At 44.6% G+C, this 25,930-nt stretch overlaps 1 protein-coding gene across 1 annotated transcript; it reads left to right on the plus strand.

The window, feature by feature from the left end:
• Positions 1–15,484: 15,484 nt before the first annotated feature.
• On the plus strand, positions 15,485–16,999 carry LOC127757902 (calcium-dependent protein kinase 27-like). The gene is made up of 3 exons (XM_052283494.1): positions 15,485–16,358; positions 16,424–16,567; positions 16,665–16,999. Exons 1-3 carry the CDS (start codon positions 15,485–15,487, stop codon positions 16,997–16,999), a joined length of 1,353 nt encoding a protein of 450 aa, XP_052139454.1.
• Positions 17,000–25,930: the final 8,931 nt, after the last annotated feature.

Below are 25,930 nucleotides of genomic sequence, written 5' to 3' on the forward strand. Positions count from 1 at the left end.
CGAGGCAGCGGCTCATCAATCCCGCGAATAGGAGGTCGAGCTTGCTTGGGAGACGTCTCTGCAAGCTCATGGAGGGCATCCACCATCTCCTCCGGATTGGCGGAGAGGCGAGGAGGAGGTGGGAGGTGGTGGAGAGGCTGCCGGGTGACCGACGCCGATAGCAGCACAATGGTGAGGCTTGGCGCTGGTGAAGCGAGTGCGGGAGCGGAGGAACCCGAGGAGGGTGCCCCTGGGGTCGGCGGCAGCGGCTCCGTGGTGGTAGAGCTTGAAGCGCTCGCTGTTGACCACGAAGACCACCACCTCTGTCCCGGGCGCCATTGCCACCTATCTCACTGCCAAGCGCCGCCTGCCTCGCCGAAAAAACTGCCGCCGTAGTAGCTTTTTCCAGCCGTCCTCACCCGTCCCTCGCGTATACCATTGTCGGCCGCGAGATGCGAGACGTGCACCACCTGCTGCCTCTATCGGCGCCCGTGGCTCTGCTTGCACGGGCTCGAGCCCCTGCTGCCATTGACCGCTGTGCAACGCCGATAGACACCACCGTCGCTAGCTCAGTTCGGAGAGAGAGAGATGGAGGTGAGGGAAGGGAAGGGACAAAAGAGAGAGGATGGGATCGGAAATCCTGTTTGGCGATCGATCGCCCTGGGGATGGATCAGCGATCGATCCCCTCCCCCCTCCACCTGGTTTCCTTTTTTGGCACCGCATTACTTTCCTATTTTAGTAAATTTATACACCTCAAGGTTACACATCTAAAGTTTAGAGACCAAAAGTTTATATATCCGATTCAAATTTGAATTTGAATTCAAATATTTTTTATATATAGTGTTTCTATACATCTAAAGTTTATACACCTAAAGTTTATAGACCTAAAGTTTATAGATCTAAAGTTTATAAGTAAAAAGTTTATATATCTGATTCAAATTTGAATTTAAATTATATCCGATTCAAATTTGAATTTGAATTCAAATATCTGATTCAAATTTGAATTTGAATTCAAATATTTTTCATATATAGTATTTCTATACATCTAAAGTTTATACACCTAAAGTTTACATACTAAAGTTTATAGACCTAAAGTTTATATACCCGATTCAAATTTGAATTTGAATTATATCTGATTCAAATTTGAATTTGAATTCAAATATTTTCTATATATAGTATTTCTATACATCTAAAGTTTATAGACCCAAAGTTTAGAAGTTAAAAGTTTACATACTCGATTCAAATTTGAATTTGAATTCAAATTTTTTTATATATAGTATTTCTATACATAAATTTTTCTAACTTCTGTTTTTTTAAAAAAATTGTGGAGATGTGTAAACTTGAGGTGTACAAACTTTAGGTGCATAAATTGACTAAAATAGGAAAGTAATGCGGTGCTAAAAAAGGAAATCGGGTGGAGGAAGGGAGGGGGAGGGGTGGGGAGCGAATCTGATCGCTACCCCATCCCCACGGCGATCGATCGCCGATTTAGGTGTACCTGGATGGGATGAAGGGAAGAGATAGATGGGGAGAGTATGACATGTGGGGTCCACCGATTTTTTTTAGAAAATAATTGCTGACTAGATTTCCATGTAGGACCAAAACCACCCCGGTTTGAGGCAGGGGGTTATTTATCCGGATTTAAGAGTTTAAGGTGCTGAATGGCCGGTATTGCAGCTCAGGGGGCAATTCGATCGACCTCGATAGTTTATGGGGGTTAATTCGTACTTTTTGAAAAAGGAAGTGGAACCAAATGAGAACAAGCCGCTTGGGCTGTGTTGCTTGGTCGGTGTTTGTCACGCCCAGAAATTCCCAAATAGAATTCCAAGCATAGTGTGCATTAAAATTCCCGTCCAGGACCGGCCGGGGTACACAAACGACAAAGTTGACATACAGATCCACGTCTTACAAACATTATAAAAGTCTTACATAAGTGCAGCGGAAAAACAAAAGATAACTGGAGCTAAGCCTTGACTTGAACGGCAGCGGGAACACCACTCCACAGGCATCCTCGACGGCACGGACGAAGCCTACTCCTCAGAGAAACCACCATCTGACACATACTCAAACTCTGTGGTTGGGGAAAAAAATAGAGCAAGACTGAGTACTACCCACTGTACTCAGCAAGTCATGCCGGAATCGGGGTATGATGCACGATATTGCCAAAGGACAACTAGAGAGGTTCTTTTGCATAAAGCGAGCATTTATAAACAGGTGTTTAAAGCGGTAAAACAATTGTACTAATTAATCAATATTAACCATCCACTGTTCAATGCTACACCAGGCCCAACCAACCACCTGAACTAATCAGTTCCATGAGACTACACTAGGGTGAGACTAATCACGGTGAATCTGGTTGACCGCCTATAACCGCGGGCACGGCTATTCGAATAGTTTTACTCTGATCAGAGGTGTACAACTGTACCCACAAGATACAGCCCCACGACACGTTTCCATGCGCCGACATGCCACCACGACATACCGGATATAGGCCGTGACAGGACCCTTCGCATAACCCCCTCTAACCAAGCACACCACACCTCAGGTTTCACCCCCACTCCTCGCAAGGCAGCGGGCAGTCCCCTCTCGTGGCTAGGTGAATCCGGAAGCCGCATAGGCCGTCGCAGGGCCCATCCAAACTCCATCACGCCCACCCTTGCCTGGATGCGTCAGCTAGAGGAAAGCTACACTACAAGCCCAGCCGTTGCCCACGCTGGCTTCCTGGGCATCCCGTGAACCGGTCCTTAATTGCCATGGGCGCGACCATCAAAACCATGCACCCACAACCCACCATGTGATTGATTTTAATTAACCAACACCGAAGCGGTGGCACTAGTCCAGCATTAACATTAGAACCTACAGTCTATACATTAGTATGTTTTCCCCATTGTGTGCTAGTTGAATTAAGCATGGCTAAGCAATCCCTAGTCCAATCTCTAATCATGTTTATATCCCAAGTTATCAAAGGAGCATAGTACCAAAAATAGCATGGCTGTAACAGTAGGTAAACATCCCATAGTATTATTGCAAAACAATGCAGTATTTTATGGAAAACAATAGACCATTTGCAATATAGGATCAACATTCAAGTGACAAGCATGACTTGCCTTGCTCTGCTCCTGGAGGAACCTCGGCGACTATTTCAAAGTACACCGGAGCATCGGGAGAGCCGGAATCTAAGCAACATACAAGGCAAACAATACAAACAGGCTATAAGACTACTGAAATAGAGAACGAAACCATTATTAATGGATTCTACACATTTTTCTTGATTTACTGAGACTTGAATGGGCTTAAACGGAGCTCGGATGGATTAGATATAATTTTAGAAGATTCACTGTGATTTTACTATAAACAGAAAAATCCTTAATTGAACTATTGCACAATAAATAAATCCCGGGGAAAGAGAGAGGTGGCGCCGACATGCGGGCCCCCACATGGCGATGACACAGGTGGCGGTCCGCGGTGGACCGAGTCCATGGACCGGGGAAGGGACGGCGCACCACGTGGCGCTGACGTGGCGCCGACGCGGCGGCCACGCGGCAGCCACGTGGGCGGCCGAACGGACGGCCCCGATCTACCATCCGGTAGATCGAACGGCGGATGCGGCTCGTGGTCGGCGCGCGCGGGCACGGCTCAAGCCGGCCCGGCGGCCATGGCGCGCGGCGGTGCGGCGCGCCTGCAGCAGCGACGCGAGGCGGCGACCGGCCGGTGGCGGAGGGCGACGGTGTCACGGCGACGCAGGCGGCGAAGCGGCGGCTAAGCGGCTAAGCGGTGGCGCGGCGGCTAGCGGCGCGGGAGAGAGAGAGAGAGGAAGGGGAGGAGGGACCTCACCGACGACGACCGACGACAGCGAGCGATGGAGGGCGGCGGTGTTAGCGGAACGAGCTCCGGGATCACCTAAGGAATCAAAAGGGAGGGGTTAGTGAGCGGGAGAGAGACCACGGATGGCTAGGGTGCTGGCCGAAGGCGGCGGCCATGGCCGAACTCACCGGCGCACGGTGCGGAGTGTGTTTCGGCGGCGGAAATCGGCGGCAGAGAGGCGGACAGCGCAGGTGTCAGTCTCACGAATGCGACGGTGTTGATGGCGCGGCTCGGCGCGGCGGCTAGCGGCGGTGGAGGGGACGGGAGCGGGCGAATGCAAAGCGAAAAAGAGAGAGGAGGGAACGGGGGTACTTTATATAGGCTCACAAGGGCTGATCGTGGCCGGGGTGGCCGCGATTTCGCCGGCGGAGTGGGGAGAGGTGGGGAGGAGAGAGAGGCGGGATTCTAAAATCGTATCCCCACTGTCTCGAGCGCGGGTGCGGGTGAGGGAGAGGGGGAGTGGGTGCAGGAGGCGCGGGCGCATGCGCAGGCGTGGCCGACGTGGCCCGGAGGAGGCGGGGCGTGGACGCGGCAGCGGTTGTGGGCGCGGTGGCGGCGGCTGGAGGTTGGGGAAGGACCCGTTAGGTGGGCCCCACCTGTCGGCGACCCCGGGAGAGAGGAGGGAGGCGGCTGGCTTAGCTGGGCCTCGGCCTGTGGGCCGGCCCAGCTGGAAGGAAGGGGGGGAGAGGGAATGGGCCGGCGGCCCATCCTGAAAAGAAAAAGGAGGGAAAAAGAAAGAAAAAGGAGGAAAAAAATTTCCAGGGAATTAAATATTGCTTGTGCTCAATTTTAATTGGTTAAAATTATTTCTAGAGCTCTGAAAATTCCACTAAAAATCTTGTTAGCATATTTCAACATGTAGAACTCAAGAAAAATCCCACATGCCAATTCCGATTATTATTTGCATTAATTTATTAGGGTTTCTCTTGCTTTGACACCGATATTTTCTCAAGGTGATTTATAAATTCAATTTAGGCTTGGGGAGAGAACTTCAGGGTGTGACATACCAACCCCCCTTAAACGGAATCTCGGCCCCAAGATTCGGAGGAGCTGGTGAAGAGGTGCGGATGGGCGGCCTTCAACTCATCTTCCCTTTCCCAGGTTGCTTCTTCCTCTGAATGGTGGCTCCACTGAACCCTGCAGAACCTAGTGACCTTGTTTCTGGTTCTCCTTTCACTGGTCTCAAGAATACGAACTGGCTTCTCTACATACGTCAGATCTTCTTGGATATCGATGTGCTCCGATCGGCTTGTTCTTCGGGTATCCTCAGACACTTCTTTAACTGGGACACGTGGAACACGTCATGGATACCGATCATATTGGATGGAAGTTCTAGCTGATAAGCAACTTCTCCTCTACGTTCCAAGATTCTGTATGGTCCCACGAAGCGTGGTGCCAACTTGCCTTTCGTTTGAAAACGGTGTACTCCCCGGAGCGGAGTAACACGAAGGTACACATAATCCCCTGTTTCAAAAGTGAGCTCCCTTCGGAGGTTGTCTGCGTAGCTCTTCTGTCGAGACTGGGCAATTCTCAGCCTCTCTCTGACGGTTCTGACTTTCTCTTCTGCTTCCATTAACACTTCTGTTCCGAACAGTTGACGTTCGCCCGTTTGATCCCAGAAGAGAGGTGTGCGGCACTTCCGACCGTACAACGCTTTGAACGGCGCCATATGTAGACTGGCCTGATAGCTGTTGTTGTAAGAGAACTCCGCATACGGCAAGCTTTTGTCCCAGGCTCCACCAAAATCAAGTGCACAAGCCCTTAACATGTCCTCCAATATTTGATTGACCCGCTCGGTCTGACCATCGGTCTGCGGATGGTAGGCTGTGCTGAAATTCAGCCGGGTTCCCAATTCCTCTTGCAATTTCTGCCAGAACTTTGAAGTGAATTGGCTCCCTCGATCAGATACTATCTTTTTGGGTACTCCATGTAGACACATGATCCTCGAGAGATAGAGCTATGTCAACCTTTTGCCCGTATAAGTAGTATGCACTGGAATGAAATGAGCAACTTTGGTAAGTCGGTCCACGACTACCCAGATTGAATCGTGACCAGATGATGTCCTGGGCAGACCTGTTATGAAATCCATTCCAATTTCTTCCCATTTCCATTCCGGGATTTGAAGAGGTTGTAGCAATCCTGCGGGCCTCTGATGTTCTGCTTTAACTCGCTGGCAAACATCGCAGAGCGCGACGAATTCAGCTATCTCCCTCCTCATGCTGGCCCACCAAAATTTTTCTTTGAGATCTTGATACATCTTGGTACTACCCGGATGAATGGAATATTGAGTCTGATGAGCCTCAGTAAGTATTAGATCGTTCAGCTCTTTGTCATCGGGCATGCACAATCTTTCTCCCATCCAGATCGTGCCATGTTCATCCTCAAGGAAGTCCCGGGCTTTTCCGACCCTCATATTCTTTTTTAGTTCAGCTATCTCAGGATCATTCACTTGAGCTTCTCTGACTTGATCCACGAGCGTAGGCCGTGCTTCTAGGGCGGCTACGAACCCGTGTTCTACGATTCCCACGTTGAGACGTTCAAGCTCCTGCTGCAATTCTTTACACATGCCCTCGGTGCATAGGGCATTGCAGCAGCTCTTCCTGCTTAATGCATCTGCCACCACATTGGCTTTACCCGGATGGTAGTGAATGCTCTTGTCATAATCTTTGATTAGCTCCAACTATCTTCGTTGTCGGAGATTCAAATCCGGTTGGGTGAAGATATATTTCGGACTCTTGTGATCTGTATATACTTCGCCACGTACTTGCCTGCATCCGAGATCAACGTCCTCGTATGAACCTGGGATTTCTTCATGAGGGATTCGGCCGTTCTCGGTTATCGGCGAGCGAAGTCGATCATCTGGCTCGTTCTCTTGCTCCTCTCGCCGAGAAAGTCTTTTTATCGATGGACTGGCAATGGCCTTCCTGGTAGATATCGATCCCTGTGGAAAAAGCATCAAGAGGAACGTCTGTAATATAAGTGTGAAGTCTTTTGTAAATAGAATGAAAATCTATCTACTAAGAGTTTGGGCGGTCTATGAGATATGCAAGTACTGCTCGTTGCTCAGGCTATTTTTGCCCATTGTCGAGTTGGGTACTCTCCCTAGCCCCCAGCCTTGTCCTCGGAGAAGTCTTTTGTCGGAGGAGAAGGCTTGATGACCCACAACTTGCCTAATTGAAAACGTGATTACCTAGCTCCCAGCCATGAAGTTGGAAAAGTCAATTTCTGATTATACGGCTTGGTTAATGCGCCATCATTGAGCACTCTTACATGACCAGGTTTGACATGGTCGTTTGGCTCTTAGTATCCGACATGACCTTATCTGCTCTGGGCATACCCAGCCAAAATTCCTGTAGGTTTCTCAAAGGCTTGTCGGACTGGCGTAATGGGACATTAGGTTCGATTTCAATGGTAGGTGTTGTCGCGATAAGGGATCTCTTGGTGGAACATTGTCTCATGAAATATTAAAAAAGAAAATAGCTTCCTTGAATTTTATTTGATATTGGTGGGGTACATTGATTCTATACATAGAATTTATGTAATTGATCAATGTTCTAGGAGTTGGATAACTTGCGGCCCTCGCCATCTGCGATCTTGAATGTGCCTGGTCGCAAGACTTGCACCCCCGTGTATGGTCCTTCCTATTTAGGCGAGAGCTTATTCTACCCTGCCTGGTTTTGAACTCGTTGGAGGACATAGTCGCTGATAGCAAGTGTGCGAGCTCTGATGCGCTTCTCGTGATATCGGCGTAGGGCCTATTGGTATGCAGCTGCTCGGATGGCAACTTGTTCACGATGTTCTTCGAGTAGAATCACATCGTCGCTTCGTCTTTCATCCTGTTCCTCGTCGGAATATTTCTGTACTCGTGTGCTCTGATGTCACAGCTCCGTGGGGAGCATGGATTCTGATCCGTACACGAGGAAGAAAGGTGTTTCCTTATTGGATGTTGTCGGCGTGGTTCATACGGCCCATAGTACAGACGGGAGTTCTTCTACCCACTTTGTGTCGTAGGCCATGAGCCTATCATACATGCGGGTTTTGATCCCTTGGAGTACTATTCCGTTAGCACGTTCGACTTGTCAGTTGCTTTGAGGATGGGATACAGAGGCGAAGCAAATTTTGACTCCTAGTTCGATGCAGTAAACTTGGAAGTCACCGCTGGTGAACTGGGAACCGTTATCTGTAAGAATGCGGTGAGGCAAACCATATCTACAGAATATCCCCTTGATGAATTTTATGGCGTTGTCGGCTTTAATTACTCATGTTAGCTCACTTCAATCTACTTAGTGAATTTGTCGATTGCCACGAACATGAATATGTAGCCCCCTTGTCCTCGTGGGAATGTTCCGAGTATATCGAGCCCCAAGCATGAGAACAGCCATGTCAAAGGGATAGTCTGGAGCGCTTGTGCTGGCAACTTGGTATGTTTGCTAAAGAACTGGCAAGCTTCAAATCATTGCACAATGTCACAGGCATCTTTTAAGGCTGTTGGGTAGAAAAACCCTTGTCTAAAGGCTTTGCCGACCAAGGTACGTCCGCTAGCGTGTGATTCACAAATGCCTTCGTGGATGTCAAGGAAGAGAGTTTTTCCACCATCGGATGAGACGCACTTGAGGAGGATGCAGTTCGGGGCCTTTTTGTATAGATCTCTGCCGATCATGCAATATATCTTGGCCTGACGGGATAATTTCTCTGCCTCCGTGTCGTCATCCGACAGCTCGTCTGATTCTAGGAATTTTATTAGCGGAGTACGCAAGTCGTTTGTTGTCTTGATGTTTGCAACGACGTATGCGACTTTTGTAGCCCCCGGCGGGATGTCAGTGTTGGTTGTGGTACTTTCGTCGTGCGTATCCTTGACTGAGGGTTTTGTCAAGATGTCCAGGAATGTTCCGGGCTCAAGTGGTTCTCGTCTGGAAGCGCGGCGTGCGAGGTCGTCTGGTTCGACATTGTCTTTTCTATAGACGCGTCGTACTTCGATCCCGTCGAACCTATGTTCCATTTTTCGAACTTCGGCGAGGTATTTGGCTAACTCGGGGTTAGAGCACTTGTAGTCTTTGTGTACTTGGTTTGCAACTAACTCGGAATCTCCTTTTACGATTAGTCGCTTAGCACCGAGTGCAGCTGCTGCTCTTATTCCCGCGAGTAGGCCTTCGTACTCGGCCGTGTTGATTGTTGCCCGGAAGTTGAGGTGGATTGCATGCTTGAATTGATCTCCGGAAGGAGATGTCAAGATGAACCCGGCTCCCGCTCCTTGGCTGTTGAGTGTGCCGTCGAACGCCATAGTTCAAGTCTCATTATCTATTTGGCTGGCCGGTCTATCTTCGGGGATAGTCCAGTCGGCTACGAAGTCAGCTAAGACAGTCCAGTCGGCTACGAAGTCAGCTAAGACTTGGCTGTCCTTGGTACAAAGTGTACATAAAACTGGCTTAAATCGACTACCCATTTAGCAATGCGGCCGACGACGTCTTTGTTTCTGACAACTTCCTTTAAAGGGAAAGAGGAGACGACCATGACCTTGTGAGCTTGGAAGTAGTGGCGTAGCTTTCTTGATGTCATGACCACGACGTAGAGCAGTTTCTGTATCCGTGGATATCTAATTTTTGCGTTGTGGAGGGCCTCGCTGACGTAGTACACAGGGTGTTGTACTTTTTCCCTCTTTACGACGATAACCGTACTCACAGAATAAGGTGTAGCAGCGATATATAGAAATAATTCTTCATTAATTTGAGGAGAACCGAGTACAGTGGGTTTGACAAGTAGCATTTGAGTACGATGAACGCGTTCTTGGCCTCTTGGGTCCACTTGAATTTTTCATGCTTCTTGAGTAGGGCGAAGAAAGCTTGTCCTTGTTCTCCCATCCTTGCGACGAAGCGGCTTAGCGAAGCCATGCATCCCATCAACCGCTGAACTTCCTTGAGCCTTGTGGGCAACTTCATGTTCTCGATTGCCTTCACCTTCTCGGGGTTGGCCTCGATCCCTTGTCCTGAGACAAGGAAGTCGAGTAGCTTCCCCGATGATACTCCGAACGTGCACTTCTCCGGGTTTAGCTTCATACGATATCTGCGGAGATTGTCGAACGTTTCCCTCAGGTCGTCGATTAGTGGATCGCCTATCTTGGTCTTGACGACGATATCGTCAACATAGGCATCGACGTTTTATCCAAACTGACTGCCAAGTGCACCTTGGATTCCACGCTAATATGTGTTCCCTACGCTTATTAATCCGAATGGCATCATGGTATAGCAGAATACACCGAAGGGCGTGATGAACGTTGTTTTCTCCTCATCCTCTTTGGCCATGCTGATCTGGTGGTAGCCGGAGTAAGCGTCAAGGAAGCTTAACAACTCGCATCCTGCTGTTGAGTCCACGAGTTGGTCTATTCGAGGAAGAGGGAAATGGCCCTTGGGGCACGCTTTGTTGAGATCGGTGAAGTCGACGCACATTCTCCACTTCCCGTTGGCCTTGCGTACCATTACTGCATTGGTGAGCTACTCGGGGTGGAGAACCTCTCTGATGAAGCCAGCTTTGAGAAGTTTGTCGAGCTCTTCTCGTATGGCCTGTTTTCAGTCGGGTGCGAATCTCCTCAGTTTTTGTTTAATTGGCTTGGCGTCAGGTCGCACCATCAATTTGTGCTCAATCACCTCCCTGGGAACTCCCGACGTGTCGTACGATTGCCAAGCGGACACATTTGCATTGTCGCGGAGGAAGGCGATGAGCACGAGTTCCTATTTGTCACCCAGTGTAGCCCCTATCCTGACCGTCTTGTCGGGGTTGGAGCTAGACAACGGGATTATCTTGATAGCACCGTCTGGCTTTAACTTTTTGCTGGGTTTGCTCACTTTCTTAGGCTACTCGGTTGTGGTGGGTGGGTTGGGAGTATGCTCAACCATGTCAAGGCTCCACTTGTCACACTGCACTGCCAATTTAGCATTGCCCTGGATAGTGATTGTCCCTTTTGGTCCTGGTATTTTGAGTAGAACAATGTCGAGGCTCCGCTTGTCACACTGCACTGCTCAACCATGTCCGTTTGCTCAGCGGCAAGGACTTCTCCCAAGGGTTTGCGCTTCCCACTTTTACGACTTCTCTTCTTGCTTGATTCTGGTGCATCCTTGTTACTCGACCTCTTCTCTTCGCTCGTCTTGCTCTTTCCCTCTTCGCGTCTTAATGCATCATCCGCATGAGCGCATCTGTCGATGATCTCGAACAACTTTCGGGCAGACGTGATTCGTCTGTCGCCAGCTCCTGGGTGGTGTATCGATCTTGGACACCTGATTTGAACGCGCAGATAATAGAAGCATCGGTGATCTCGGGGATCGTATTCCTGCACTCATTGAAGCGCCGAATATAGTCCCTCAACGATTCACCTTGGTTCTGAGTTAAAGCGTGTAGGTCGTCCTCGATTGCGTGGCGTTTGTAGGTTCCCTGGAAGTTGGCGATGAACTACTACCACAAGTCTTCCGATGATGAGATCGAGTGGGACGGGAGATGGACCAGCCATGAATGAGCAGATCCCTTCAGCGCAGCTGGCAAGTAATTTACCAGCGTGTTGTTGTCTGCGCCAGCGGCATAGAGGATTGTGGAGTAGACTTGCAGAAATTCTTCTGGATCTGTGCTTCCATCGTACTTCTCTATTGCGCCTGGTCGGAACTTCTCGGGCCACCGCACATCTCGAAGTTCGAGCGTGAATGCCCTGCATTTGCGCTTTATAGCAAAAGGTGGCCTGCGATGTTGACGTAATCGAGGAGGCTGGTCTGATGATGATGATGACGACGATGAGGGGTTGCTAGGTTCGGGAGCCCGGCTTCTCGAATGATGATCTCGTCCTCGATCTCGACCGAGAGCGGGAGATCGGGAGTTTCAATCTCGTCGGTTGCCACCGTTTTGCTCCTGATCTCGGCGATTAGCTCCCTAATCTGGCCGGTTGTCATTATTAGCGTCATTGCGGTGGCCGCTGTGGGCCCGTCGATCCTGATCTTCATTTAGGGCACCTCCTCGACAGTCGTCCCTTCTCTGCCGCGGAGGAGTGTGGTGGCGATGTTGTCGGGCGTCGGTGTTATCGCCACGGTGTGAAGGAGAACGACGCCGGTTGTTGTCGCGATCTCTCTTGTCCCTCCGCCGATAGTCCAAATGATCGCGAAGATCGCGGTTCGCGGGACGCGGTGGAGTAGGATCTCGTCTTCCTCGGGGTGAGTGGTCACCGGAGGGACGTGTCCCGTTGGGATTTTCTCTGTTTGCATCTCCTGCGGTTGGTCCTCCGTCCTCATGCTGCTCCGGGTTGACAGCTGCTTCGGCAAATGCGGCATTGAGGTTAGTCATTGTCTCTCGCAGTCGCGTAGCCCATTGGTTGACGTCGGGGTTTGTGACCGGGTCGAAAGGACTTTCACTCAATATCGCATCTAGGGTTCGTAGCTGCTGAGCGAGCGTTCTCGCTGCTGTGGACGCGCTTGTTTCAGTGTTGTCAACCACGTTTACATCCCGTGGTGACTCCGAAGAGGACTCGTAGTCTTCTAGGAGGTGTAGCACAAATGGTTCATTCGGATTAGCTTCGACATATCCTACGAACCGATCTGATGTCGTCATCGCATCTGGGTCCCTGGGAACACATGGAGTTTGAACTCGCAGTTGTTGGACACGATGATGCGGTGGTCTCAGAGTTGTGAGAAAGATCCTGCAGCTTGTAAGGTCGTGAGACCTAGATTTGTGAATTGGGTAGTATGTGACTCCTGTCGGTGAAGTGCGTTGAATCCCACGCTCCTAGCAGGCGTAGAGTTCAGCTTTCACGTGGAGTATCACCGGGCAATCCTCGAGAATATGCTTGGATGTCGGCTTTTAGGTGGTATTCCTTGTCGGCTCTGGTTTTTGTACAAGGGACAAAATTCGGCCGTTTGAGGATTTTTCCTAGGTGTTGGGACCATCGATGTTCCGTTCTCCACTTGAGTGGGAGGAATTGTCGGCGGGGCGTCGTTTCTTAGAGTCGTAACCATGCCTCTCTCGTTCCCGATAGTGATTGGGCCAGTCGAGATCGGTGTGACGATATAGACCGAAAACACGATGGATCCGACTTGAGTCCACACCAGCGATCTCCCCTGCCTTGATCGACGCCAGTGTTGGAACTGTTGTCGGGGATCCTTGAAGTCATACCGGTTGATCCTTGAGCACCAAGTCCCCCTACCTGGCGCGCCACTGTCAACGAGTGATACTCGCGGACCGGATGAGTAGAGTATTGGGGTACGTTGGAACGAGGGTCTACGTAGTTCGACATCAAGCAGACAAAAGACAAAGTTTATACTAGTTCAAGCCGCTTATCAGGTAATAGCCCTAGTCCAGTTTATATGAGATTGATTATGATGAGAACAGATGACAAAGAGACTAGTCGAAATAGAGGGTATCGACGAGATCGTAGTCGAGGGGTTCGACGAAATCTCCCGGCGATTTGGCTCCACGTAATCTGGCTTCGTAAGCGTTGGTGGGTGTGTTGGCGATTGAATTCGATGTCTTGAACCCTTCCCAGGGGGTCCCTTTTATACCGTGGATCATCTTGATCCCCAAGAAAGGTTTGACGATATCGGACCTAGTATGGTATTACAGAAAATCTATCCCTTCCGAGTAGGACTTTGGAAATCACTTGACTCGTAGAGATATTTTCCATAATTCGAAGTGGTTTCCACGTGACATTTACGGGAACAATCCGTATGCGCGAAGGTATATCTTATCGATATATTCCATAAGTTGTAGGATAGGAGGTATGCCTTATCTGTAACCCTGACACATAAGGTTTTGTTTAAGTACGGATAGAATGCATCCATTTGGAGAGATGCGCAGCGGTCATTGCACTTGGCCTGTGACCATGTGTATCTAAAACCTTTCCCCTCAGTTATGCATGAAGCGGAAGTACATCATGATGCCGATTATTATTCAAGGCCCAAAATAACCTGGTAAAGACATTGATGTGTACTTAAAACCATTGGTTGAAGATCTGAAACTGTTATGAAAGAAAAAGAGTTGTCGTTGTGTGGAATGAGGACAAATATGAGCAATTTAACCTATGAGTATTGCTGTTCATAACCATTAACGATTGACAATCAAACAAGGAGTATAAGGCTTACACCCACTGTATGGATGATACTGACAGTACGTATTTGAAGCATTGTACGAAGGTTGTGTACATGGGCCATCGTCGATTTCTTGTTGCAAACCACCCTGTACGAAAGAAAGGCAGACATTTTGAAGATAAGGCAGACCACCATACTAAGCCTAAATATCGTAACGGAAAAACCGTGTTTGCTATGGTGTAAGATCTGACAGTAGTATTTGGAAAAGTGATCCGGCAGCCAACCTATAGCAAGTGAAGATGGTCATGTGGCGATGTGGAAGAAGAAGTCAATTTTTTAGGAGTTACCCTATTGGGATGTCTTATAGGTCCGCCACGCAATCGATGTGATGCACCTCATTAAGAACTTGTGCGTTAACCTGCTAGGCTTCCTAGGTGTATACTGGGAAGTCTTAGGGGCGTTTGTAAAATGCCTCATGCGTCTTATGAGCGTTTGTAGGAGGTTTAATCGACTTTTAGTATATAATAGAAAATAGATGTGCTAAATTTATAGCTTTTTACCTTTTCAAGATAATGTAGGGGCTTTCTAGCAGCAACCAATGTCTATACATGGAACATAAGTTTTCCAAGTAACAGAAAATTTCTTGCATACACTTCTTGCAACTGCCAAAACTGGGATTAACATACTGGCTGGTCCATGTAGGCCCTGTTTGGAATCTAGGATTTTGAAACGAAATTCTATCAGTGGCTGGCTTGTCGATGAACATGTTGTAGAAATTTGATATTATATATGATAGGAATTGACAATATAAATTATATAGAAAATATTCAACATAGTAATATTTGCCCGGGCTTTAAGATTTTTCTAGCTCTGTCACTGCTGCAGATTACTAGATATAGTACTTGTTTACAGTGTATTTACATACGGAACGACAGGTTGAGCTCCAGACAATAGTATGTTATACTATAAATAAGTATGTTGCACTACCTAGGATATATCATCTTTCCTTGGGAATATAGGATCGATATCCCAATTGTTGCAAGTCATCACTTGTTTTTAGTTTCTGTTTTCATGTGTCGTGGAAAACAAAGTTCAAATTGGATGTCCTTGTTCTTTCCTTCCTTGTGACAAATCTTTGTCTGTCCTGCTGTTTAATAATGTACATTTAATGTGTGAAAAATATCTTAGACCATCTGTCATTACTTTTAAGTATATGATGCTGAGAGTGCAAACAAACGATGGATACTTTACTGCTAAAAATAGACACAGTATGTCACTCTAGCTTACTTTGTCAAACGCAGCCCTTCTATACAAGTTAATTTGGATAGGATGCAAAAATGAGAGGACATCCCTAAAGGGATGCAAGTCTTTCCTGCATAGAGCTTAGTTATATGTTCCAAGAATGTGATGTGAACAAGGGGCATTAAGAAAATGATGACTATACTACCAGCCAAGTTGTATGAAATCAACTGCAACTATGCATATACCCAACTCCTTAAAGTTTCTTGATCACAAGAAAAAAAAAACTTAAGAGGACATCGATGAGGGTAACCTTAACCACCAGCATGACCACAACAGCACCATTCTAATGGGCAACGTCTGTGTTGGCACAACCTGTAGTTTGTCGAAGAACGGCCTTCTTTGCGCCATCTGGCGAAATGGATCCACCACCACTTCCTCCACCCCATCCCACCCCACCATCTCGCGCTCTGTCCCCGTCGTCCAGCCCTCTTCCCTCTCTTCACCGACCTCTGAGCCGCCACCGCCACAGAAGCAGCTCACCTCTACTGCCCCTCCAAGACCAATTGTTATCTCTAAGCCAGTGAGAAAGCCAACTCAACCACATCCCAGGCCGAAACAACCGACCAAACCGCCGCCGTCATCGAGCACCCAGCCACAGCAGAGGCATCAGTCTCAGGTCAAGAAGCACATCTCCAGCGCCGGGTTGCAGGTGGAGTCAGTGCTCCAACAAAAGGCGGAGAATCTCAAGGATAGGTACAACCTTGGGCGCAAGCTTGGGCAGGGCCTGTTTGGCACAACATACTTGTGCGTGGACAAGGCAACCAGAAAGGAGTATGCGTGCAAGTCGATTGCAAAGCAGAAGCTCGTCACTGATGACGACGTGGAGTTCATCCGCCGCGAGATCAGGATCATGCACCACCTTGCTGGCCATCCAAACATCATCTCCATCCGGGGCAGCTACGAGGATGCCGTGGCGGTGCACATTGTTATGGAGCTCTGCACTGGCGGTGAGCTATTCGACCGCATCATCAGCAAGGGATATTACACAGAGAGGCAGGCTGCTGAGGTTGCCCGCATCATCGTCTCTGTCATCGAGTCTTGCCACTCTCTCGGTGTCATGCATCGCGACCTCAAGCCCGAGAACTTCCTCTTCGTTAGCAACGAGGAGGATGCGCCACTCAAACTCATTGACTTTGGCCTCTCCATATTCTTCCGCCAAGGTAAATCAATCAATCAGTTATGACACCTTCACCATCGAAGAACTGCATTGTGTTAGTCGTTGCAGGTGAGACGTTCACTGACGTGGTTGGGAGCATGTATTACGTGGCACCAGAGGTGTTGAGAGGGAATTATGGGCAGCAAGCTGATGTGTGGAGCGCTGGCGTCATCATCTACATCCTCCTTTGTGGCGTACCACCATTCTGGGCTGGTAGGCACACACTATTGACACACCACTTTTCACTTGGTTTCCAGCATGTATCTTGAACTATGACACAAAATTGCTTGTTACCGCCGTATTTTCACAGATACAAAGCAGGGGGTATTTGACAAGGTGCTGCATGGCATGCTAGAATTTGACGCGGATCCGTGGACAAATGTGTCGGAAGGTGCCAAGGACCTGCTTCGGAAGGTCCTTGTCCGGGATCCTAAGGAGCGGCTCACAGCGCACCAAGTACTACGTGTGTTCAGTCCTTCCCCCTCTTCTTCTTTAACTGACTGCAACAGCCATTCCAGGCAATCTAACACTACTATATTGCTAGCAGGCCATCCATGGTTGGAGATGTGCAGCAATGGCACTGGAAAAACAACTGAACTCAACGTTGAACACTTGTACGAGAGGGAAGAGATGTACTACAAATGATGAATGATGTATATGTCAAGACATGGTATGTGGTTTATATAGAGTAGAAGATAGAGATGAAAAAGAAGGAATGTGATACAAGATCAGTCATATCCTTGAATCTCTTTAACAACAATACGGTCTAACATTCCCCACTATCCAATCATCAGCAATGTCAATGCTTAGGCTAGAGTAGAAACCAATAAGAGCGTCCAATATAGATAGCCCTTACGTCGTAGTTGAGGTACCCAAAGTAAAGAGTGTTCAATATAAGAAGGGTCTTTCCCTGATTGCTATGGCAAAGATAAATAGTATTGTGCATTTTCTGGCATTTTTAACCGTTAGATCTGGAATGAACCACTTAGATCAAAGTATTACATTAATTCGATATAGTATTTTTTACATGTTGCAGGAAAAGTGACCCTCCAATTTTTTCATGGAGAAGGAACATAATTGGTTTGAAATTAGTGGCCTAGAATAGTTTATTATGACTCCTTGCTACTGTATAACTAAAACAGGGGCAAGATAATTTTAAATGGAGCTCGACTACTAATGGGGAGTTCACGATGAAATACTATTGTCTAGCACTACTCCATAGTGATGTGCCTAATTTAAATATATGTCTCTGGAATTTAAAAGTATATCTTAAAGTAAAGATTTTCCTTTGATATTTACGACAGGGAGTTGTTTTAACTAGGATAATCTAGCTAAACATAACTAACATGGTAAACAAAATTGTTATTTTTGTCAGAATAATGAGACAATAAGACATTTATTATTTGAATGCCATTTAGCCCATTTCGTTTGTTATATTATACATGTCGAGCTAGCAATCCCTCCACCCCCATAGTGTTTCGCATATGTGTTACTAGGTGGCTTTGAAATGTTCACAAGGATTTCAGAAGATATGGTCTTTTAGGAGTGGTTGCTACTTGTTGGTTGACATGGTTATGCAAGAATGATGTGGTTTTTGATAGAAAATTTGTTTCCTCTTCTTTGCAGGATATTTTCTCAACTATCCATTAGCTGCGTATTTGGGTTGTGCTACAAAAGCCTGTTTCGCATGATTTGGTTGTTGCGGCATGTGTACACTTGGAGTTGGTGGTGAAAGAGTATTTTACCTCGCTAGGGACATGGCTGGCATTGCAGTCTTAGGATTGATGGTCTATAATACTTCTTGCACTCCTTTTTTATATAAAGTTGAGACTACGTGTGTTTGGTTATATGCATCTTACTATATGTTCTCAGTATGATTGCATTATCTTGATGTAATTGGTTGAGTTCATTAAAGCTACATTTATCTATAAAAAGGAAAAGTGATCCTTAAATAGAGGATCTAGATCCTAGAGACAGATACAAAAATGATGTATTCATGAAATCTTGTTCTTGTGTGTGGTTCTATGACACTTCTCCGGAATACGTTATTGTAGGTGACCAAAACATGTTTTCGAAGGCGGCCCAAACTTCACCTACGATCAAACTACACACTCCAAAAATCTACAAGACATTCATTTGATTTTCTTAGGCGGCCACCCTAAGAACCCCGCTTACGAAAATTGATTTTTGCAGGTGACACTATTAAGTCAACTGCTTGAAAAAAATGGCTTAAAAAAGAATGAAAACCAAGATCAAAATATCCTCCAATTCAGAAATTCAAATACAATTCCACCAGGACAAACCCAAACAAGATTTGTCAAATTCACGAAACAATTCAGCCAAGGACATTGATGGCATCCTCTTCAACTTCTTCGGCCATCGTCTTGGAAAAGAAGCCGAACAACACCATCGGCGTTAGTGAGGGAGGGCGGAGGCTGGTCGAGACAATGAGGACAGCCAAGAGCTTCCTGCTATGATTAGGATGATCGTGACGAATAAGAGAGGTTCTCGAGGCCCGGCTGCGGAGGATCCAGGCTCATGAGGCTCGGCGGCCCTCGGTTTTGCATGCCAAACTGATAAGTCCTCCATGGTATACATACCGTTTTAGGTTAGGTATTGATAGTCCTATTTACACTATTGTACTATCAAAACTGGAGAAAATGGGCCTGTGAAGCCATATTAAAACCCACCTTGTGGTGTTGGTATGCTTGAAATGAAAAGTGGTTTGTAGAAGATCATAATACGGAGTTACGCCTATCCCCAATTTCGTAGTCACATCTAAGGATATTCCGTGTTTACTTTCAATCACTGCGTAAAACCAAATTTCTATTACACATTCTAGGACAAGCCTGGGACACTTCCTGGGGTTGCCGGGCAGTGGCAGACGAACTCCTTAGGTAATTCCATCTAAGCATGGTTACCTTGTGACCACGTGCATATTGGAACACCCGTAGCCAAGTAATTAGTTAGTTGAGGTAACCTCATTTGCCAAGGGTCATGGATCACTAGGATGGTGGCAGAGTATGTCCATGGGGTCCTGTGCACATGATGCCTTGTGCTTGTATGAGTTCTATATATGTTGGAAAACCACCCAAAGCTTGTTCAGGTTTTGTAATGAATAATTTGTAATAATTAATAGGTCTCTTGCACTGCCTGGTATCGATCATCTTAATTGTGCAAACGATGTAGTTTTTTGTTTCCTTTTTCGCACATCATGGAAAACAATGTTCCAAAGGGATGTTCCTTCGTCTTTCCTTCCTTGTGAGTTGTGACAAATCTTGTTTGTTCAGTCCTTTGTCCTTATTTTTAAGCACAATTAATATCACAGCAAGTGATCAACCCATCTTTGGACCAATGAGCTGTACTTTACTGGTAAAAGCGAGAGACAATGAATGCCACTCTTACTCTCATCACAATATACCAGTATTGGTAGAAGTAAACTAGCAAAAACCACACAAGGAAAAACGATGGAGCTGCGTGGGGATTATAATAGAGGAGTTCCGTTATAATAATTCCGAAAGAGTTCCGTTATGATTCAAGTGTGTCATATCTGATATGAATGAGAGGCATTAGGAAAATGGTGGCTGTACTAGCATACAATTCATGTTCTATGAAATCACCTACGAACACAACCACTAGCTCGGTGACAAGATGGAACATTTCTTGTAGGAAGAAATTCTAGGTGGTATGGCCTGTACGTCACAAAGGATCGAGCTCTGCATGAACTTCTATGGGCACCACAAGACCACTGCCAATGACTCAATGATAGGCAGTTGCACAAATCTCAATGATTCTTTGGCCCAGCACAAATTTGATTGTTGTTCTGCACACTGTTGTGATTGTATGACGGAAGCCTGTGTTTTAATTAATTAGGAGGTCTGTTGACTACAGATTTCAAGCTAGCTTATGTTATTATTAATTCGTGTTGTGCAAAAACATCCCTACACCCTTGTTCAAGAGGATAAAATAAAACTTGTGTTCTCCTTGAACTTTAGAAATGCTGACGATTTGCATTACTCTATTCAGGTAATACAGAAAGATTCAGAGACAACATAATAATAAGGAAAGCAAATGCGCAGCTGAGTTGAGTTGAGATGCATGAAGCGCATATGAATCATCTGGTAGTATTTGCCATCTGCCATGAAACCCTATCTGCCATGAAAGATGCAACTACAAGTTTCACTTCTACTATTTCTGAGGGAGGAACTACAAAGTTCTTGCATGTTTCCTTCTTCAGGAACGGAGAGTTGGAGAGCAGAAGCTCTGCTTGGTCTTCAGCATCCATCAGTTTTGCACTTTGCAAACAGATTTTGTTTGAATTATTAACATTTACATAACAATACTCACCTTTCACTCTCATCATCAATGATTTTCACACTTATTCACCACCTTGTCTGTCCTGCTGTCTAATAATTATATATTTTCTTTCATTTATTGAAACTATTTATGTTCCTTGCGTTGAGAAGTATGGGCACGATGCAGAGATTGTAAATAAACATCCTTATATATTTATCACCGCATCTTTTGACCAATGAGTATTACCCATTCTTGAGAAAGTACTGAGAGATATCATATTTTCTACTGTAAAATTGGTACCTTCAAATACTTACTCGAGGTAGAAAAAATAGTGTAAAATTTAGGTACCTCGAGATACTTATTTTGCAAGTAAAGAAAAAGAGAATGTCACTCCTACTCTTCATCACAATAGAACTGATAGTACTGTAGTGGTAGAAACAAAGTAGGCACCCACACATGAATAAATTGATCTGGGAATTTTAATATAGAAATCGAGCTCGAATTTTGCTATAGAGGATACAAGAATTCCAGACAGCCTCGCTATGTCTCGAGAGTGTGGTATGAATTGGAGGCATCAGGAAAATGGTGGCTGTACTAGCGTACCAGTCAAGTTCTAGAAAGCAACTATGAGTACCACATATTTTTTTATCACAAAGGGCAAAAATTGGTTATTGGCAAACATTCCAGGTGGCACAATCCAGCAGAGCTATCTTAGCTCCACAAGCACTTCTACGTGCAAAAAACCACATATACAGGCACTGGCAGAGCTAAAAAACTTTTAGAGCCCAGACAAATATTACTACATTGAGTATGTGTATTGCAAAAACTCTATTTTCAACCACTACAACACCAAATTTGTATTACACATTCGCAAATTTGTCTGGCAGTGGTGCGCCACTATGCAAGAATCAACTCCTTGAAAAATTCTATCTGAGTATGGCTCCTATCTGACCACATACAGACTGAAAACACCGCTGCTAATTACTAAGTAATTACTCCTTCCGGTACTAAAACTATTGATGTTATATAGGCTTGGAACCAGCTACTAAGTAATTTACTCCCTCAGGCACCAATATTATTGACGTTTCAGGCTTGGAACCAGAGAATGCTAATTGTTGACATTTTTGTTCAGCATGTAATCTTGGACTGGTTGACCCTGAATGCATGCAATTAAAAAATGTCTCAACAATAGGGAATCGAACGCACTAGATATATACATAGAGATGTAATTACAATTAGCACAGGATCATCTTTAATATGGACAAAATATGGATAAACACTCTAATAAATTACTTCTTGATATGTGAGATCATGTTCGAAACGTCAAAAATTTTATAACCGGAGGGAATATATAGTTTGTTAAGTTAACCTCATGTGCCAGAGGGTAATGGATAGCCATGCCAGTGAAAGTCACGTGCGTGTATGAGTTCTTAGTGTTGGCAAGCCCAAATATTCGTTCGGGCTTTACATTTGCAGTGAACCAAGAAAAATAATGAATAGTAGTATGCAGTAATAAATAGGTCTACTGCATTGCCTGGTATCAATCATCTTCATTGGCGCAAGTGATTTAATTCTCTTTTTTTTTTTGCTGTTTTTGCATATCGTGGAAAACAATGTTCCAAAGGGATGTTCCTTGTGAAAAATCTTGTTTGTTCTGCTCAGTCCATTTGTCCTTAGCAGGGTTCAAAATTCCGGAACAAAATTTTTGGTCATTTCGGACCCCAACCCTCGGTACGATATTATTTTTGCTGAAATTTTTATTTTTTTTTGAATTTTGTAGTATTTTATTCAAATTTGACCTCCGATAGAATCGGCCAAACCAAAAAATCAAACCCTGATCCTTATTCCCTAAGTGTCGTACAATTAATGCACAGACTACAAATAAATAATGGATATTTTATCCTTATATATACATCACCCAGTCTTTTGCCCAATGACAATGAGTAGTTCTTCACTATTTAAAAAGATAGAATAAATGCCACTCTTTACTCTTCCTCACAACTCAATAGATAGTATTGGTAGAAGCAATCTACGAAGTTAAACCACATAACATAAGGAAAGACAGTTGAGACTATAATAGAGGAGGCAAGAATTCCAGAGTTTTGTTATGACTTGATAGTGTGATATGAATAAGAGGCATCAGGAAAGCTTCTACAAGCATGGTCTTGATAAGACGCAAAAGATCTTGCTGGCAGACATTCTAAGATGTCTGGCCTGTATGTCACAAAGTCTCGTGAAGTCTAGAAAAGTTGTCGAGGATGAAGCTCCACATGAACTCTTACATGCACAAGACCACAGACAATGAGAAATTTTGAGAGAAGTTTCTTTGACCAATCACAAATCTCAAAGTAGTTGTGCATACTTTTGCGAATGTGAAGGAGATTTGTATTGTTATTAATTGATAGTAGGTTTGTTAACGACAGATTTCAAGGCTATGTTAACATCGAATCATGTTGTGTGTTGTCGAATGACAACCGCGTCACGTCGAAGAACGTGGAAATTGGTTGGATGTTTTGAATAGTAAAACAATATATTAACTTGATAAAAATTTTTGAGGATCCCCTCATTACATGGTCCTAGGGGCTATTTATAATCCTAGACCAGAGGCTTACACCTCCTAGGGATTAGGTTGTACAGGAAAATTTACATGGATACCCTTGTGAAAGGGACATTAGTGAGGGCACACAGTGTCCTTTACACTTTTGGGCTCTAGATGGGCCAACTTGGTCTGCCTGGTTATGACGGAAAGGGCTTCCCTGGGCTGGGGGGCCCTCTGGTCCTCTCCTTCGCATGGATCCTAGTCCAGGCGGAGCCTTCGTGCTTCGTCACATGCCATTCGCCCATATAACCTTCGCCTGCGTAGTTCTCTTGATTGCAAAGCTTGGATTTAGGTCTTTGGCCTTTTGCTTGCGTGCTTCGCCACATGGCTTTTGACATATGGCTTCGCCTTAGTCGAACCCAATGGTCTTGGCTTGGTTCCTCATTGGTTAGGCGGTTTCGGCAGGTTCAGTTGAAGGTCCTCGTGGCATGCCTCCAACATTGTGCAAAAATGTCCATGAATCCAAGAGGATAAAACTTATGTTCTGCTGGAATTTTTGAAATGCTAAAGATTTCATTTGCTTTATTGAGATAGTACAGAAAGATGCAGACAACAAAACAAAAACAAAAGCTTAGCAGAGTTGTGGTGCAAGCACAGATGAATTAACTAATATATACAAGAATGAATAGGAGCTAAATCATGTAGTAAATCACAAGCTAAATAAAGCCTATCTGCCATGAAAGATGCAACTTCATGGTTCACTTTGACTATTTTTGTGGGAGAAACCACATAGTTCTCGAGGATCCTTCAGTTTTGCACTTCATAGACATGTTTTGTTCGAATTATCAACATTTACATCACACGACATTAATCACCTTCACTCTCGTCAACAATGATTTTTACATTTTTTACTGCCCCGTTCCACCTATATTTTAGTGGGTTGGCAGGCACCAGTGTCTAAACAAGGTCAAGTGGAATGCAGATTCTTCAGACATCCCCTAGACATGTTTTTGCATAGAACAAAAGTTTTCTGAGTAACAGTAAATTTATACATCTCGTTGTGACAAATCTTTTTTTTCTGCCATTTAATATTTTAGTCAGTACTAAAAAAAATGTTTTTTCATGGCACCACACCTTTTATTTTCTGGTGATTGGCTCCCGCCTACGAAAATGAATTGGACAAAGATTATTGTAGATTCTTCTTTATCCTTATATATATGCATCAGCTCGTCTTTGGACCAATGAAAACTACATGTAAAAAAGAGAGAATAAATGTCACTCATCAGATTGTATTGGTAGAAGCAAACTAGGAAAGCCCATAGAAGGAATTAAAAATACTAGGAAAGAAGCCCGCGCAGATGTGCTGGCATTTTGTTTAATGTTTATGTCAAAAGCGTTTCCTAGATTCAAACATAAATCACTATGTCCCGGTTATATATAAATTTGCCTAATATCGCCACTACTTATTATTATTATTATTTTATTTTATTATGGATACTTATTATCGTTCTTTTGAAACCTGAGTGATTATTTAATAGATGAAATTGTATTTGTAACATCAAAATAAGAACAATACATCGTTAATCGACTAAAAAAATTATCTCCACTACTAACCTAACTGTTCATGTCGATCTGACTTATTTCCAAATCTATGTATAAATATTCCAATAATATTTTATCAAAAAAATATATTATAACAATATCGCTTCTATGAGTTAATAGGATAATACTGTTAAAAATTTGATATGAATGCCCATCTAACGGATGAAGCCGAACATAACTACCAAGGCTTTCTTCCTCGATACCTTGAAACATGGGTCACATATCGACATAGTCGTGCCCATCAAGACCATCGTGGAGAACAGTTTTAACGGCTAATTCACTATTAGTACTCTCATAAAGGATTGCATCGTTAAGTACCCATGGTGGCTTAACTCATCCAAATGTATGCCTTTGCTATATCATGGTAGTATAGCAAGCTTTATTATCTATGCTTGGCACCCTTTTGAGAATGGAAAAAGAGAAGACGGAGGTGATTACAATAATCCTTTTTAAAGTTTGAGTTGTTTTGTGGTATATAGTAGACACAATTTGTTTATAGTGTAAATCAATATTACTCAAATTTCAATAATACATATACAATATTCTTATTTGAAAGTGAGTGAGGTTATCATGTTAGTAGAGTGTATGACATACATCCATCAACTATGCCCGACACATCGGAATTCCTGAAGTATAAGAAAATATATTATGGGTGTTACTGGATTGTTTATTTGTTGCCAAAACTATATGACAAACAAAAAACCTACATATATGACCATAGTTCTCATGATGGATTAAGGGGTTGTAGTATAGCCATATCACTCGCTAGAAGTATTTTTAATAAAGTTTATCATGTCTATGTATCATGTGTGCTTCTCACTTTTCAAATACCAATCAAATAGTTTTGAAAAATTCAAAAAAAATATTTGAGAATCGTAATATCTCACATATTAAAATTAGATAAGATCTACTTGAAAAAAATATAACTAAATTCTGTTGTTTTCATTTTTCATTTTTACATATGTAGATTCAAATTATTTGTCAGGTGATATTGTACACCATAATTATTTGAAAAATTATTATGACATTTAATTATTATGTGCCATTATGTATTTATCAGTTAGCACTAACTACTATAGGTCAATAATAGTTCATTTAATTAAAGGAATACATCAGAATTATTGAAATTGATACATATT

Source organism: Oryza glaberrima, chromosome 12 (assembly GCF_000147395.1).
Source record: "Oryza glaberrima chromosome 12, OglaRS2, whole genome shotgun sequence".
In the NCBI taxonomy this organism is placed as follows: Eukaryota; Viridiplantae; Streptophyta; class Magnoliopsida; order Poales; family Poaceae; genus Oryza; species Oryza glaberrima.

Coding starts and splice junctions, on each gene's coding strand:
- LOC127757902 (XM_052283494.1), top strand. CDS start 15,485: ATGGGCAACGTCTGTGTTGGCACAACCTGTAGTTTGTCGAAGAACGGC. Junction 16,359..16,423: donor CTCCATATTCTTCCGCCAAG/GTAAATCAATCA, acceptor TAGTCGTTGCAG/GTGAGACGTTCACTGACGTG. Junction 16,568..16,664: donor CGTACCACCATTCTGGGCTG/GTAGGCACACAC, acceptor GTATTTTCACAG/ATACAAAGCAGGGGGTATTT.